The following is a 13,268-nucleotide window of genomic DNA, read 5'->3' as shown; positions in this document are numbered from 1 at the left end:
TCAGTGATAGGCAACATGGTTTTGTGCAGGGAAGGTCATGTCTTACCAACTTAATAGAATTCTTTGAGGAAGTGACAAAGTTGATTGATGAGGGAAGGGCTGTAGATGTCATATACATGGACTTCAGTAAGGCGTTTGATAAGGTTCCCCATGGTAGGCTGATGGAGAAAGTGAAGTCTTATGGGGTCCAGGGTGTACTAGCTAGATGGATAAAGAACTGGCTGGGCAACAGGAGCAGAGAGTAGTAGTGGAAGGGAGTTTCTCAAAATGGAGAACTGTGACCAGTGGTGTTCCACAGGGATCCGTGTTGGGACCACTGTTGTTTGTGATATACATAAATGACCTGGAGAAAGGTATAGGTGGTCTGATTAGCAAGTTTGCAGATGACACGAAGATTGGTGGAGTAGCAGATAGTGAAGGGGACTGTCCGAGAATACAACAGAATATAGATAGATTGGAGAGTTGGGCGGAGAAATGGCAGATAGAGTTCAATCCGGGCAAATGCAAGGTGATGCATTTTGGAAGATCCAATTCAAGAGCAAACTATACGGTAAATGAAAAAGCCCTGGTGAAAATTGATGTACAGAGAGATCTGGGTGTTCCGGTCCATTGTACCCTGAAGGTGGCTGCGCAGTTCGATAGAGTGGTCAAGAAGGCATACGGCATGCTTTCCTTCATCGGAAGGGGTATTGAGTACAAGAGTTGGCAGGTCATGTTACAGTTGTATAAGACTTTGGTTCGGCCACATTTGGAATACTGCGTACAGTTCTGGTCGCCACATTCCAAAAGGATGTGGATGCTTTGGAGAAGGTGCAGAGGAGGTTCACCAGAATGTTGCCTGGTATGGAGGGTGCTAGCTATGAAGAGAGGTTGAGTAGATGAGGATTATTTTCATTAGAAAGACGGAGGTTGAGTGGGGACCTCATTGAGGTCTACAAAATTATGAGAGGTATAGACAGGGTGGATAGCAAGAAGCTTTTTCCCAGAGTGGGGGACTCAATTACTAGGGTCACGAGTTCAAGGTGAGAGGGGAAAAGTTTAAGGGAGATATGCATGGAAAGTTCTTTATGCAGAGGGTGGTGGGTGCCTGGAACGCATTGCCGGCGGAAGTGGTAGAGGCGGGCACGATAGCAACATTTAAGATGTATCTAGACAGATACATGAATGGGCAGGAAGCAGAGGGATACAGATCCTTAGAAAATAGGCGACAGTTTTAGATAGAGGATCTGGATCGGTGCAGGCTTGGAGGTCCGAAGGGCCTGTTCCTGTGCTGTAATTTTTATTTGTTCTTTGTTATCTGACCACATGGCTCAGATAGCATGATATCTGGCCCTATAATGAGCTTTAAAAAGTCTGAGCTCCTCGTCCATTGTATACTTGGGTCATGCATTCACATCTGCTCTGGTTATGATCAGTAGCAAACCACTTCATGTCAGGGGGAAAATCGGCTAATTGGGTGGTGTTCCCTCCCAAAACTGAAGATGGCATCTCTCACAGGATTGGCAGAGCCAACTGCCTTTGGTGAACCCAGTTGGAGTCTGGCAGGGATGAAAGGGTAGTTTGTGAACAAACGTCAGAACATACTAAGAAATTGTTCTCACCACATTACTTTATGATTGGGAGTCATGGAACTGCTACTGCTTTCTCATCAAGTGACTTTTTTTTTTTAAATAATATTTTATTGAAAATTTTTGGTCAACCAACACAGTACATTGTGCATCCTTTACACAACATTATAACAATACAGATAATAATGACCTTTTTTATTTAAACAAGAACAAAAGAAAACAACAACAAATAAATAAATATTAAATAACAAAAAATAAAAACTAGCCCTAATTGGTAACTGCCTTGTCTCAGGCCACGCCCCCCCCCCCCCCCCCCCCCACCCCCCACACCCCAAGTCCTGGGCTGCTGCTGCTGCCTTCTTTGTTCTCCCCTATCTATCTTTCCGCAAGATATTCGACGAACGGTTGCCACCGCCTAGTAAACCCTTGAGCCGACCCCCTTAGGACGAACTTAATCCGCTCTAACTTTATGAACCCCGCCATATCATTTATCCAGGTCTCCACCCCCGGGGGCTTGGCTTCTTTCCACATTAGCAATATTCTGCGCCGGGCTACTAGGGACGCAAAGGCCAAAACATCGGCCTCTCTCGCCTCCTGCACTCCCGGCTCTTGTGCAACCCCAAATATAGCCAACCCCCAGCTTGGTTCGACCTGGACTCCTACTACTTTCGAAAGCACCTTTGTCACCCCCATCCAAAACCCCCGTAGTGCCGGGCATGACCAAAACATATGGGTATGATTCGCTGGGCTTCTCGAGCACCTCGCACACCTATCCTCCACCCCAAAAAATTTACTGAGCCGTGTTCCAGTCATATGTGCCCTGTGTAATACCTTAAACTGAATCAGGCTTAGCCTGGCGCACGAGGACGACGCGTTTACCCTGTTTAGGGCATCTGCCCACATCCCCTCCTCAATCTCCTCCCCTAGCTCTTCTTCCCATTTCCCTTTTAGTTCGTCCATCATAGTCTCCCCTTCGTCTCTCATTTCCCTATATATATCCGACACCTTACCGTCCCCCACCCATTTCTTTGAGATGACTCTGTCCTGCACCTCTTGTGTCGGGAGCTGCGGGAATTCCCTCACCTGCTGCCTCGCAAAAGCCCTCAATTGCATGTACCTGAATGCATTCCCTTGGGGCAACCCATATTTCTCGGTCAGCGCTCCCAGACTCGCAAACTTCCCATCCACAAATAGATCTTTCAATTGCGTTATACCTGCTCTTTGCCACATTCCATATCCCCCATCCATTCCCCCCGGGGCAAACCTATGGTTGTTTCTTATCGGGGACCCCCCCAGTGCTCCGGTCTTTCCCCTATGTCGTCTCCACTGTCCCCAAATCTTCAGTGTAGCTACCACCACCGGACTCGTGGTATAGTTCCTTGGTGAGAACGGCAATGGGGCTGTCACCATAGCCTGCAGGCTGGTCCCCCTACAGGACGCCCTCTCTAATCTCTTCCACGCCGCTCCTTCCTCCTCTCCCATCCACTTACTCACCATTGAAATATTAGCGGCCCAATAATACTCACTTAGGCTCGGTAGTGCCAGCCCCCCCCTATCCCTACTACGCTGTAAGAATCCCTTCCTCACTCTCGGAGTCTTCCCGGCCCAAACAAAACCCATAATACTCTTTTCTATCCTTTTGAAAAAAGCCTTCGTGATCACCACCGGGAGACACTGAAACACAAAAAGGAATCTCGGGAGGACCACCATCTTAACTGCCTGCACCCTCCCTGCCATTGACAATGCTACCATGTCCCATCTCTTGAAATCTTCCTCCATCTGTTCCACCAACCGCGTCAAATTTAGCCTGTGCAATGTGCCCCAATTCTTAGCTATCTGGATCCCCAGGTAACGAAAGTCTCTTGTTACCTTCCTCAACGGTAGGTCTTCTATTTCTCTACTCTGCTCCCCTGGATGCACCACAAACAGCTCACTCTTTCCCATGTTCAATTTATACCCTGAAAAATCCCCAAACTCCCCAAGTATCCGCATTATTTCTGGCATCCCCTCCGCTGGATCCGCCACATATAGTAGCAGATCATCCGCATATAAAGATACCCGGTGTTCTTCTCCTCCCCTAAGTATTCCCCTCCATCCCTTGGAACCTCTCAGCGCTATCGCCAGGGGCTCAATCGCCAGTGCAAACAGTAATGGGGACAGAGGACATCCCTGCCTTGTCCCTCTATGGAGCCGGAAATATGCCGATCCCCGTCCATTCGTGACCACACTCGCCACTGGGGCCCTATACAACAGCTGCACCCATCTAACATACCCCTCTCCGAACCCAAATCTCCTCAACACCTCCCACAGATAATCCCACTCCACTCTATCAAATGCTTTCTCGGCATCCATCGCCACTACTATCTCCGATTCACCCTCTGGTGGGGCCATCATCATTACCCCTAACAACCTCCGTATGTTCGTGTTCAGCTGTCTCCCCTTCACAAACCCAGTTTGGTCCTCATGAACCACCCCCGGGACACATTCCTCTATTCTCATTGCCATTACCTTGGCCAAGACCTTGGCATCTACATTGAGGAGGGAGATTGGTCTGTAGGACCCGCATTGTAGCGGATCCTTTTCCTTCTTTAAAAGAAGCGATATCGTTGCTTCTGACATAGTCGGGGGCAGTTGTCCCCTTTCCTTTGCCTCGTTGAAGGTCCTCGTCAGTAGCGGGGCGAGCAAGTCCAAATATTTTCTGTAAAATTCAACTGGGAATCCGTCCGGTCCCGGGGCCTTTCCCGTCTGCATGTTCCTAATTCCTTTCACCACTTCTTCTACCGTGATCTGTGCTCCCAATCCCCAATTTCATCCTTTCCTGCTCTTCCACCTTGGGAATTTCCAGCCGATCCAAAAACTCCATCATTCTCTCCCTCCCATCCGGGGGTTGAGCTTCATACAATTTTTTATAAAATGTCTTAAACACTTCATTCACTCTCTCCGCTCCCCGCTCCGTCTCTCCATCTTCGTCTCTCACCCCCCCTATTTCCCTCGCTGCTCCCCTTTTCCTCAATTGGTGTGCCAGCAATCTGCTCGCCTTCTCTCCATATTCATACTGTACACCCTGCGCCTTCCTCCATTGTGCCTCTGCAGTGCCTGTGGTCAGCAAGTCAAATTCCACATGCAGCCTTTGCCTTTCCCTATACAGTCCCTCCTCCGGTGCTTCCGCATACTGTCTGTCCACCCTCAAAAGTTCTTGCAACAACCGCTTCCGTTCCTTACTCTCCTGCTTCCCTTTATGTGTCCTTATTGATATCAGCTCCCCCCTAACCACCGCCTTCAACGCCTCCCAGACCACTCCCACCTGAACCTCCCCATTGTCATTGAGTTCCAAGTACTTTTCAATGCATCCCCTCACCCTTAAGCACACCCCCTCATCCGCCATTAGTCCCATATCCATTCTCCAGGGTGGACGCCCTCTTGTTTCCTCCCCTATCTCCAAGTCTACCCAGTGTGGGGCATGATCCGAAATGGCTATAGCCGTATATTCCGTTCCCCTCACCCTCGGGATCAATGCCCTACCCAACACAAAAAAGTCTATGCGTGAATAGACTTTATGGACATAGGAGAAAAACGAGAACTCCTTACTCCTAGGTCTACTGAATCTCCACGGGTCCACCCCTCCCATCTGCTCCATAAAATCCTTAAGCACCTTGGCTGCTGCCGGCCTCCTACCAGTCCTGGACTTCGACCTATCCAGCCTTGGTTCCAACACCGTGTTAAAGTCTCCCCCCCATTATCAGCTTTCCGGTCTCTAGGTCTGGGATGCGTCCTAGCATTCGCCTCATAAAATTGGCATCGTCCCAATTCGGGGCATACACGTTTACCAACACCACCATCTCTCCCTGTAATTTGCCACTCACCATCACGTATCTGCCCCCGTTATCCGCCACTATAGTCTTTGCCTCGAACATTACCCGCTTCCCCACTAATATAGCCACCCCCCTGTTTTTCGCATCCAGCCCCGAATGGAACACCTGCCCTACCCATCCTTTGCGCAACCTAACCTGATCTATCAGTTTCAGGTGCGTTTCCTGTAACATGACCACATCTGCTTTAAGTTTCTTAAGGTGTGCGAGTACTCGTGCCCTCTTTATCGGCCCGTTAAGCCCCCTCACGTTCCACGTGATCAGCCGAGTTGGGGGGCTTCCCACCCCCCCCCCCTTGCCGGTTAGCCATCATCTTTTTCCAGCTTCTCGCCCAGTTCCCACGCGGCTGTATTTCTCCCAGACGGTGCCCCCCCGCCCATCCTTTCCCGCACCCACTCCCCCCTTTCCCCAGCAGCAGCAACCCAGTAATTCCCCCCTCCCCCCCGCTCGACCCCCCGCTAGCGTAATTACTCCCCCCATGTTGCTCCCAGAAGTCAGCAAACTCTGGCTGACCTCGGCTTCCCCCCGTGATCACGGCTCGCCCCGTGCGGCGCCCCCTCCTTCCTGCTTCTCTATTCCCGCCATAATTATCATAGCGCGGGAACCAAGCCCGCGCCTCTCCCTCGGCCCCGCCTCCCATGGCCAACGCCCCATCTCCTCTCCCTCCCCACCTCCCCCCATCACCACCTGTGGGAGAAAGAAAAGTTACCATACCGCAGGATTAATCATACAATCCCTCTTCGCCCCCCCCCCCCCCCCCCCCACTCGTCCCACCACTTTGTCCAAACGTTCATTTTCGTAGTCCAATCATTCCAATTTTTCTTCTACAATAAAAGTCCACGCTTCATCCGCCGTCTCAAAGTAGTGGTGCCTCCCTTGATATGTGACCCACAGTCTTGCCGGTTGCAGCATTCCAAACTTTATCTTTTTTTTGTGAAGTACCGCTTTGGCCCGATTAAAGCTCGCCCTCCTTCTCGCCACCTCCGCACTCCAATCTTGATAGACGCGGATCACCGCGTTCTCCCATTTACTACACCGAGTTTTCTTCGCCCATCTAAGGACCATTTCTCTATCCTTAAAACGGAGAAATCTCACCACTATGGCTCTGGGAGCTTCTCCTGCTCTCGGTCCTCGCACCATAACTCGGTATGCTCCCTCCACCTCCAACGGACCCGTCGGGGCCTCCACTCCCATTAACGAGTGCAGCATCGTGCTCACATATGCCCCGACGTCCGCCCCCTCCACACCTTCAGGAAGGCCAAGAATCCTCAAGTTGTTCCTCCTTGCGTTATTTTCCAGTGCCTCCAACCTCTCCACAGATCGTTTCTGGTGTGCCTCCTGTATCTCCGACTTCACCACCAGGCCCTGTATGTCGTTTTCATTCTCTGCTGCTTTCGCCTTCACGACCCGAAGCTCCTGCTCCTGGGTCTTTTGTTCCTCTTTCAGCCCTTCAATCGCCTGTAATATCGGGGCCAACAACTCTTTCTTCATTTCCTTTTTTATCTCCTCCACGCAGCGTTTCAAAAACTCTTGTTGTTCAGGGCCCCATATGAAACTGCCACCTTCCGACGCCATCTTGGTTTCTGCTTGCCTTCCTTGCCGTTGTTCCAAAGGATCCGCTGCAATCCGGCCACTTTCCTCTCCTTTTTCCATCCGTGTCCAGGGGGAACACCCTTCTGGTTTACCGCACGGTGTTTTCAGCCGTTAAAATTGCTGTTGGGGCTCCTATCAAGAGCCCAAAAGTCCGTTTCACAGGGAGCTGCCGAAACGTGCGACTCAGCTGGTCATCGCCGCACCCGGAAGCCCTCATCAAGTGACTTGACTACTTTTGCTTGTCCTCACTATGGAAGTTTCAAGCGGCATTCAAATGCTGGAACTGGAAATGAAGCAAAATCAAAAAGATCCAGTTGCATGCCTGATTATAGAATTCCCAAAGTTGTGTTCTATCGTGAGCTGCAGTCCACATCACACCAGAGAAGGGCAAATGAAATGAAAATTGCTTAATGCCACAAGTAGGCTTCCAGTGAAGTTACTGTGAAACGCCCCTAGTCGCCACATTCCGGCGCCTGTTCGGGGAATTGCTATAAAAGCAAATTAGCTTGCCAAACTCAAAATATAATGTCTAACCTTAGTAGTAATTACGTGATTGGACCGCACTTGCTGAACAGTCCTGAATGTGCTAAGAATTGCACTAACAACCAATTTAAGATTTTTGGTGAGGCTTGCAATGTGGCTCAACGCTTGCTAGAAGCTGCACATATTCATACACATGGACATGTCCTCTGCAGGCACTAATTCGTAAAATATTTAATGTTTTTAATTAATGACTGTATGATTATATATTATATTGGCGGTGAAGCCAAAGACAAGTTTCCACTTTTGCGTGGGCAATAAAGTTCTATTTTATTCTATGATCAGGCATTGCACCTTTTTGAATTAAACAAAAGTGTGGAGGGCAAAGTCCTCTGGTGCATTCTCCATGGCAATGCCTCAAAAAGTCAGAATTGACTTGCCAACCAATCAGCACCTCTTTCCGTGCAATATAAATTGTTGCTCCCTTTGAAATTTGACCATTTGTATCTGTCCTGATGAGTGCAAGATGAAAAGCTTCACCAGCATGTCTCGCAATTCTTGAATTTGAATTTGAGGTTGTGAATTTGCAAAATCTGGAGTGCAATGCAGTTCATTTATTTATCTCATCTGGCTGTCATTGCTGTACACATGACTATATCTGTGCATCCAGAACTGGACTTTTCTTTCAGTGCACCTGTATGAAGCAAAACTCATCCATCAATTGAACAGGGAACCAATTCAACATAGTTTATACTGGGGCGGCAAGATGGCACCGTGGTTAGCACTGCTGCCTCATGACGCTGAGGTCTCTGGTTCGTTCCCAGACCGGGTCACTGTCCATGTGGAGTTTGCATATTCTCCCCTTGTCTGCGTGGTCCCACCCCCACAACTCAAAGATGTGCAGGGTGGATGGATTGGCCATGCTAAATTGCCCCTTAATGAGGGGGGAAAAATGAATTGGATTTTTAAAAAATGTTTTAATAAAAAAACATAGTGTATACTGCTCTTAGAACATAGAACATACAGTGCAGAAGGAGGCCATTCAGCCCATCAAGTCTGCACCGACCCACTTAAGCCCTCACTTCCACCCTATCCCCGTAACCCAATAACCCCTCCTAACCTTTTTTGTTCACTTAAGGACAATTTATCATGGCCAATCCCCTAACCTGCACGTCTTTGGACTGTGGGACGAAACCGGAGCACCCGGAGGAAACCCACGGAGACACGGGGATAACGTGCAGACTCCGCACAGACAGTGACCCAGCGGGGAATCGAACCTGGGACCCTGGTGTTGTGAAGCCACAGTGCTATCCACTTGTGCTGCCCGAGACAAATATGAGACAAATCTATAGATTCAATCTCTGCATCAGAATACCATTTGTATTAGGTCAATATGACTGTTGCACTTTTTGCTGATTAATCATAGTTATCTTTCTCATTTGTATCAATGGGAAATGTGATTGAATTAATATCACTTGAGGTCCTTAGCAACTGTCCAAGCAATTATTCTATTTCTTCCTGTTTATTGAAGATCGAATGCAGCGGTTTCAATGTGGTTGTCTTCTAAATATAAATTGTGGCTTGCTTCAGTATGACAAAGGAAACAGTATATCCAATGTTGTTGTTTTCTACTTTCAGATGTAATGTCTGTGGAAAGGAATTCTTTGAGAAAGCTCTTTTCAGGCGACATGTAAAGAAAGCCACTCATGGCAAGAAAGGCAGAGCAAAGCAGATGCTGGACCGTACCTGTGAACACTGTGGGAAGAAGTTTTCACAACTTAGAGAGTACAGGAGGCATATGAACAATCATCAGGGTAAGTATTAAGTTTCACTTTGATTTAATGATTTTTTTAAATATTGATTTAAAACCTTGCCTTTCGGGCTCATATAGATTGTCAAATTCGTAACATTTAAGGTGGTTTGCAGATGCTGCAGTGGTGGAAGAATTGAAATTCTGTGACGTGACGCAATACCTGATCAAAAACCTTGAGTGTGTCGGAAAATGATCCATTTTATGCATTCCCCTTTCATCTTCATGTACTATTCTGCTCGAAGGGGGCTTGGGGGCCTGAAGAGTGGGGACCCCCAGGAACTCCATAACGGGGTGTACTCACTTGGGGGGGGGGGGGGGTAGTGTCCATGTGTGTGGGGGTGACATTACCTATGGATGGGGGTTGTGGGGCCCACAAGGTCACTTAGGGATCGGGGCACTCTTTCAAAATGGCGGCCCGATCTCCTCAGCTCTGTGTTAAAAAAATTCCACATGTGAGCTAAACCGGTGAGAAACTCCCCAGGGCCGAAAAAGGTGACTAAGTGTCATTGAATAGCGGTGGGGAACTCACCGGCAGGGAAACTCCCTGAAAAACCCACCACAAATTAACTTAAGAGATTTTTGGGGGAGAATTGCGTCCATGGTCACCTTGTTGACTCTGCAGTGGTTGGGGACGTTTTAAACTAATATGTCAGGGGGTGGGAACCTATGTAAGGAGTCAGAAAAGGAGGGAGCAAGGACAAAAACGAAAGATGCATGTGGGAAGGAAATATCTGTGATCATGGGTGATTTTAATTGGCACGGCAGCACAGTGGTTAGCACTGTTGCTTCAGAGCGGCAGGGTCCCAGGTTCGATTCCCGCTTGGGTCACTGTCTGTGCGGAGTCTGCACGTTCTTCCCGTATCTGTGTGGGTTTCCTCCCACAGGTCCCGAAAGAAGTGCTTGTTAGGTGAATTGGACATTCTGAATTCTCCCTCAGTGTACCTGAACAGGCGCCGGAGTGCGGCAACTAGGGGATTTTCACAGTAACTTCATTGCAGTGTTAATGTAAGCTTACTTGTGACAATAATAAAGTTTAGTATTGAGCAAATCAAATTAGCCGCAGTAATGTAGAGGAGGAATTCCTGGAGTGTATATGGGATGGTTTTCCTGACCAAGATGTGGAGGAACCAACTAGAGAGCAGGACATCTTAGATTGGATACTGTGTAATGAGAAGGGAATCATTACCAATCTAGCTGTGCAAGACCCTTTGGGGATGAGCGACCATTACATGATGGATTTTTTTATCAAGGCGGAGAGTGAAGTAGTTGATTCGGAGATTAGGGTGCTGAATCTTAATAAAGGAAACTAAGAAGATATGAGGCGTGAGTCGGCCTTGATAGATTGGGGAGAGCTACTGAAAGGGGTGATCGTGGATAGATAAGTGGGCCAATCCATGGCTTACAAAGGAAATTAGAAATCGTATACAATCCAAGGAAGAAGCATACAGATTAGCCAAGAAAAATAATAGTCTTGAGTATTGGGAGCAGTTTAGAATTCAGCAAAAAATACCAAGGGATTGATTAAGAAGGGGAAAATACGGTAAGAAAGTAAGCTTGCAGGGAAGACTGACTCTAAGAGTTTCTTTTAAAAAAAAAAAAAATGTATTAAGGCAGTTGCATTCTGATTTTAACAAAATAAGCAAGGATACACCAAACAAACACAAAACCCAGCTAACATGGCTTACATAAACAACAATCCCCCAATCACAATTCCCCACCAACCTTCCCCCACTGTACCCAACTCCCCATGCCTCCTCTTTTACTTATACCCACCCCCGGGCGAATTTAATGTTTTCGAGCGGGAGAAACCCAGCAATGTCACTGACCATTTCAGGAGCTCCGAGTCCCTCCATGTCAATAAAATCCTTCTCCGGGCTACCAGGGAGGCAAAAGCCAACCCCCTGGACTCCCAGGTATTCTGACACACCAAAAACCAGCACCTCCGGAATCGGAACCACCCTTGCCTTCAGTACCTCCGACATGTCGTCGGCAAACCACTGTCAGAATCCCCTAAGCTTCAGGCATTCCCAACAAATATGGACATGATTCACAGGCCCACCCACACACCGCCCACACCTATCTTCCAACCCTTCAAAGAACCTGCTCAACTGTTACACAGTCATGTGCATCCTGTGGACCACCATAAATTGTATTAGACAAGCTTGGTACACTACGAGGATGCATTGACTCGCCTCAAGACGTCCCCCCATAACCCAGCATCCAATTCCCAATCCAACTCTTCCTTCCACTTCACCTCCCCATCAGGGCTTCCTCCCATTCCATCAGCTCCTTATAAATCTCCGATACCTTCCCATCCCCCACTCCCGTTTTCAACACCACCTTATCTTGTAGCCCCTGGAGTGGTAGGTGCGGGAAAGTTGATACCTGCCTCCACACAAAGTCCCTCACCTGCAACTAGCGGAGCCCATTCCCACCAGGCAGCTCAAACTCCTCCAACTCTCCCAAACACGGAAAGCCGCTGTCAATAAACAAGTCCCCAAACCGCTTGATCCCCTGCATTCCCGAAACGCCCCCCACCTCGTCTCAATGCAGGCGATCCCCGCCTTTATTGGGTCCACCACCCTAGCCAGGTCCTCCAAATTCTCCTTCCTCTGCTGTGTGAACGTCTTGTTCAAGAAGCCCACCAGCTGTTCCGTCGACTACTGAGCGGGTAGGATCGGTCCCTGACCCTCCACCACCTTCTCCTGTATCGCAGGCATCACTCCAGCTATTATCAACTGTTCCCTTTTTCGGCCACTTCTGGGCCACGAACCCATCCACCAGTGGGACACTCTCCCTCCACCGCTCCTGCACCTTTTCTACTCAAAAGATCCACCCGTGAGCTGGGGAAAAGGTCTAAAAATTCCACCACGAGCGGGAGCCACCAAATGTGCGACCACTCACACGATGGCCGCCACTGGAAGTCGACACTAAGAGTTTCTATAAGAACGTGAAGAGAAAAAGATTGGTGAAGACGAATGTAGGTCCCCTACAGACAGATACAGGGGAATGTATAATAGGGGACAAAGAAATGGCTGAGCAACTGAATACATACTTTGGTTCTGTCTTCAAAAAAAAGGACCCAAATCAGATACTAGAAATGTTAGAGAATGCAAGATTTAGTGCGAGGAAAGAATTGAGGGAGATCAATATTAGTAGAGAAATGGAGCTGGGAAAATTGATGGGATTGAAGGCTGATAAATCCATTCCCCGGGCCTGATAATCTGCATCCCAAAGTACTAAAGGAAGTGGTTCTAGAAATGGTGGATGCATTGGTGGTCATCTTCCAGGATTCTATAGACTCTGGAGCAGTCCTTGCAGATTGGCAGGTAGCTAATGTCATTCCAATATTCAAAAAGGGAGGCAGAGAGAAACAGGGAATTATAGAGCAGTAAACCTAACGTCGGTAGTGGGGAAAATTCTCAAATCCATTTTCAAGGACTTTATAGCGGAGCATATAGAAAACGGTGGCAGGATCAGACCAAATCAGCATGGATTTATGAAGGTAAAATCATGTTTGACAAATCTATTGGAATTCTTTGAAAATGTAACTCGTAGAGTTGACATGGTGGAGCCAGTCGATGTGGTACATTTGAACTTTCAAAAAGCGTTTGACAAAGTCCCACATAAGAGACTATCATGCAAGATTAAAGCGCATGGGATTAGGGGAAGTGTATTGAGATGGATAGAAAACTGGTTGGCAGAAAGGAAACAAAGAGTGGGAATTAACGGGTCCTTTTCAAATTGGCAGTCACTAGTGGGGTGCCACAGGGATCGGTGCTGGGACCCAGCTATTCACAATATATATTAATGATTTGGACGTGGGAACAAAATGTAACATCTCAAAGTTTGCAGATGATACCAAGTTGGGTGGGAGGGTGAATTGTGATGAGGATGCAGAGATCCTTCAGCATGATCTGGACAGGTTGGGTGAGTGGGAAAATC

The 13,268-nt window shown here is 48.1% G+C and overlaps 1 protein-coding gene across 1 annotated transcript in view; it reads left to right on the top strand.

Moving 5' to 3' along the window:
* zbtb11 (zinc finger and BTB domain containing 11) overlaps nt 1-13,268 on the top strand; it is a 46,509-nt gene that overhangs the window by 30,428 nt on the left and 2,813 nt on the right. The window contains exon 10 of the mRNA XM_072513588.1: nt 9,149-9,324. Coding sequence (XP_072369689.1) covers nt 9,149-9,324 — 176 coding nt within the window. The remainder of the gene's footprint in view (nt 1-9,148; nt 9,325-13,268) is intronic.

Source organism: Scyliorhinus torazame, chromosome 8 (assembly GCF_047496885.1).
Source record: "Scyliorhinus torazame isolate Kashiwa2021f chromosome 8, sScyTor2.1, whole genome shotgun sequence".
NCBI lineage: Eukaryota > Metazoa > Chordata > Chondrichthyes > Carcharhiniformes > Scyliorhinidae > Scyliorhinus > Scyliorhinus torazame.
The sequence above is the reverse complement of the archived record's forward strand: the minus strand, read 5'-3'. Positions and strand labels throughout refer to the sequence as shown.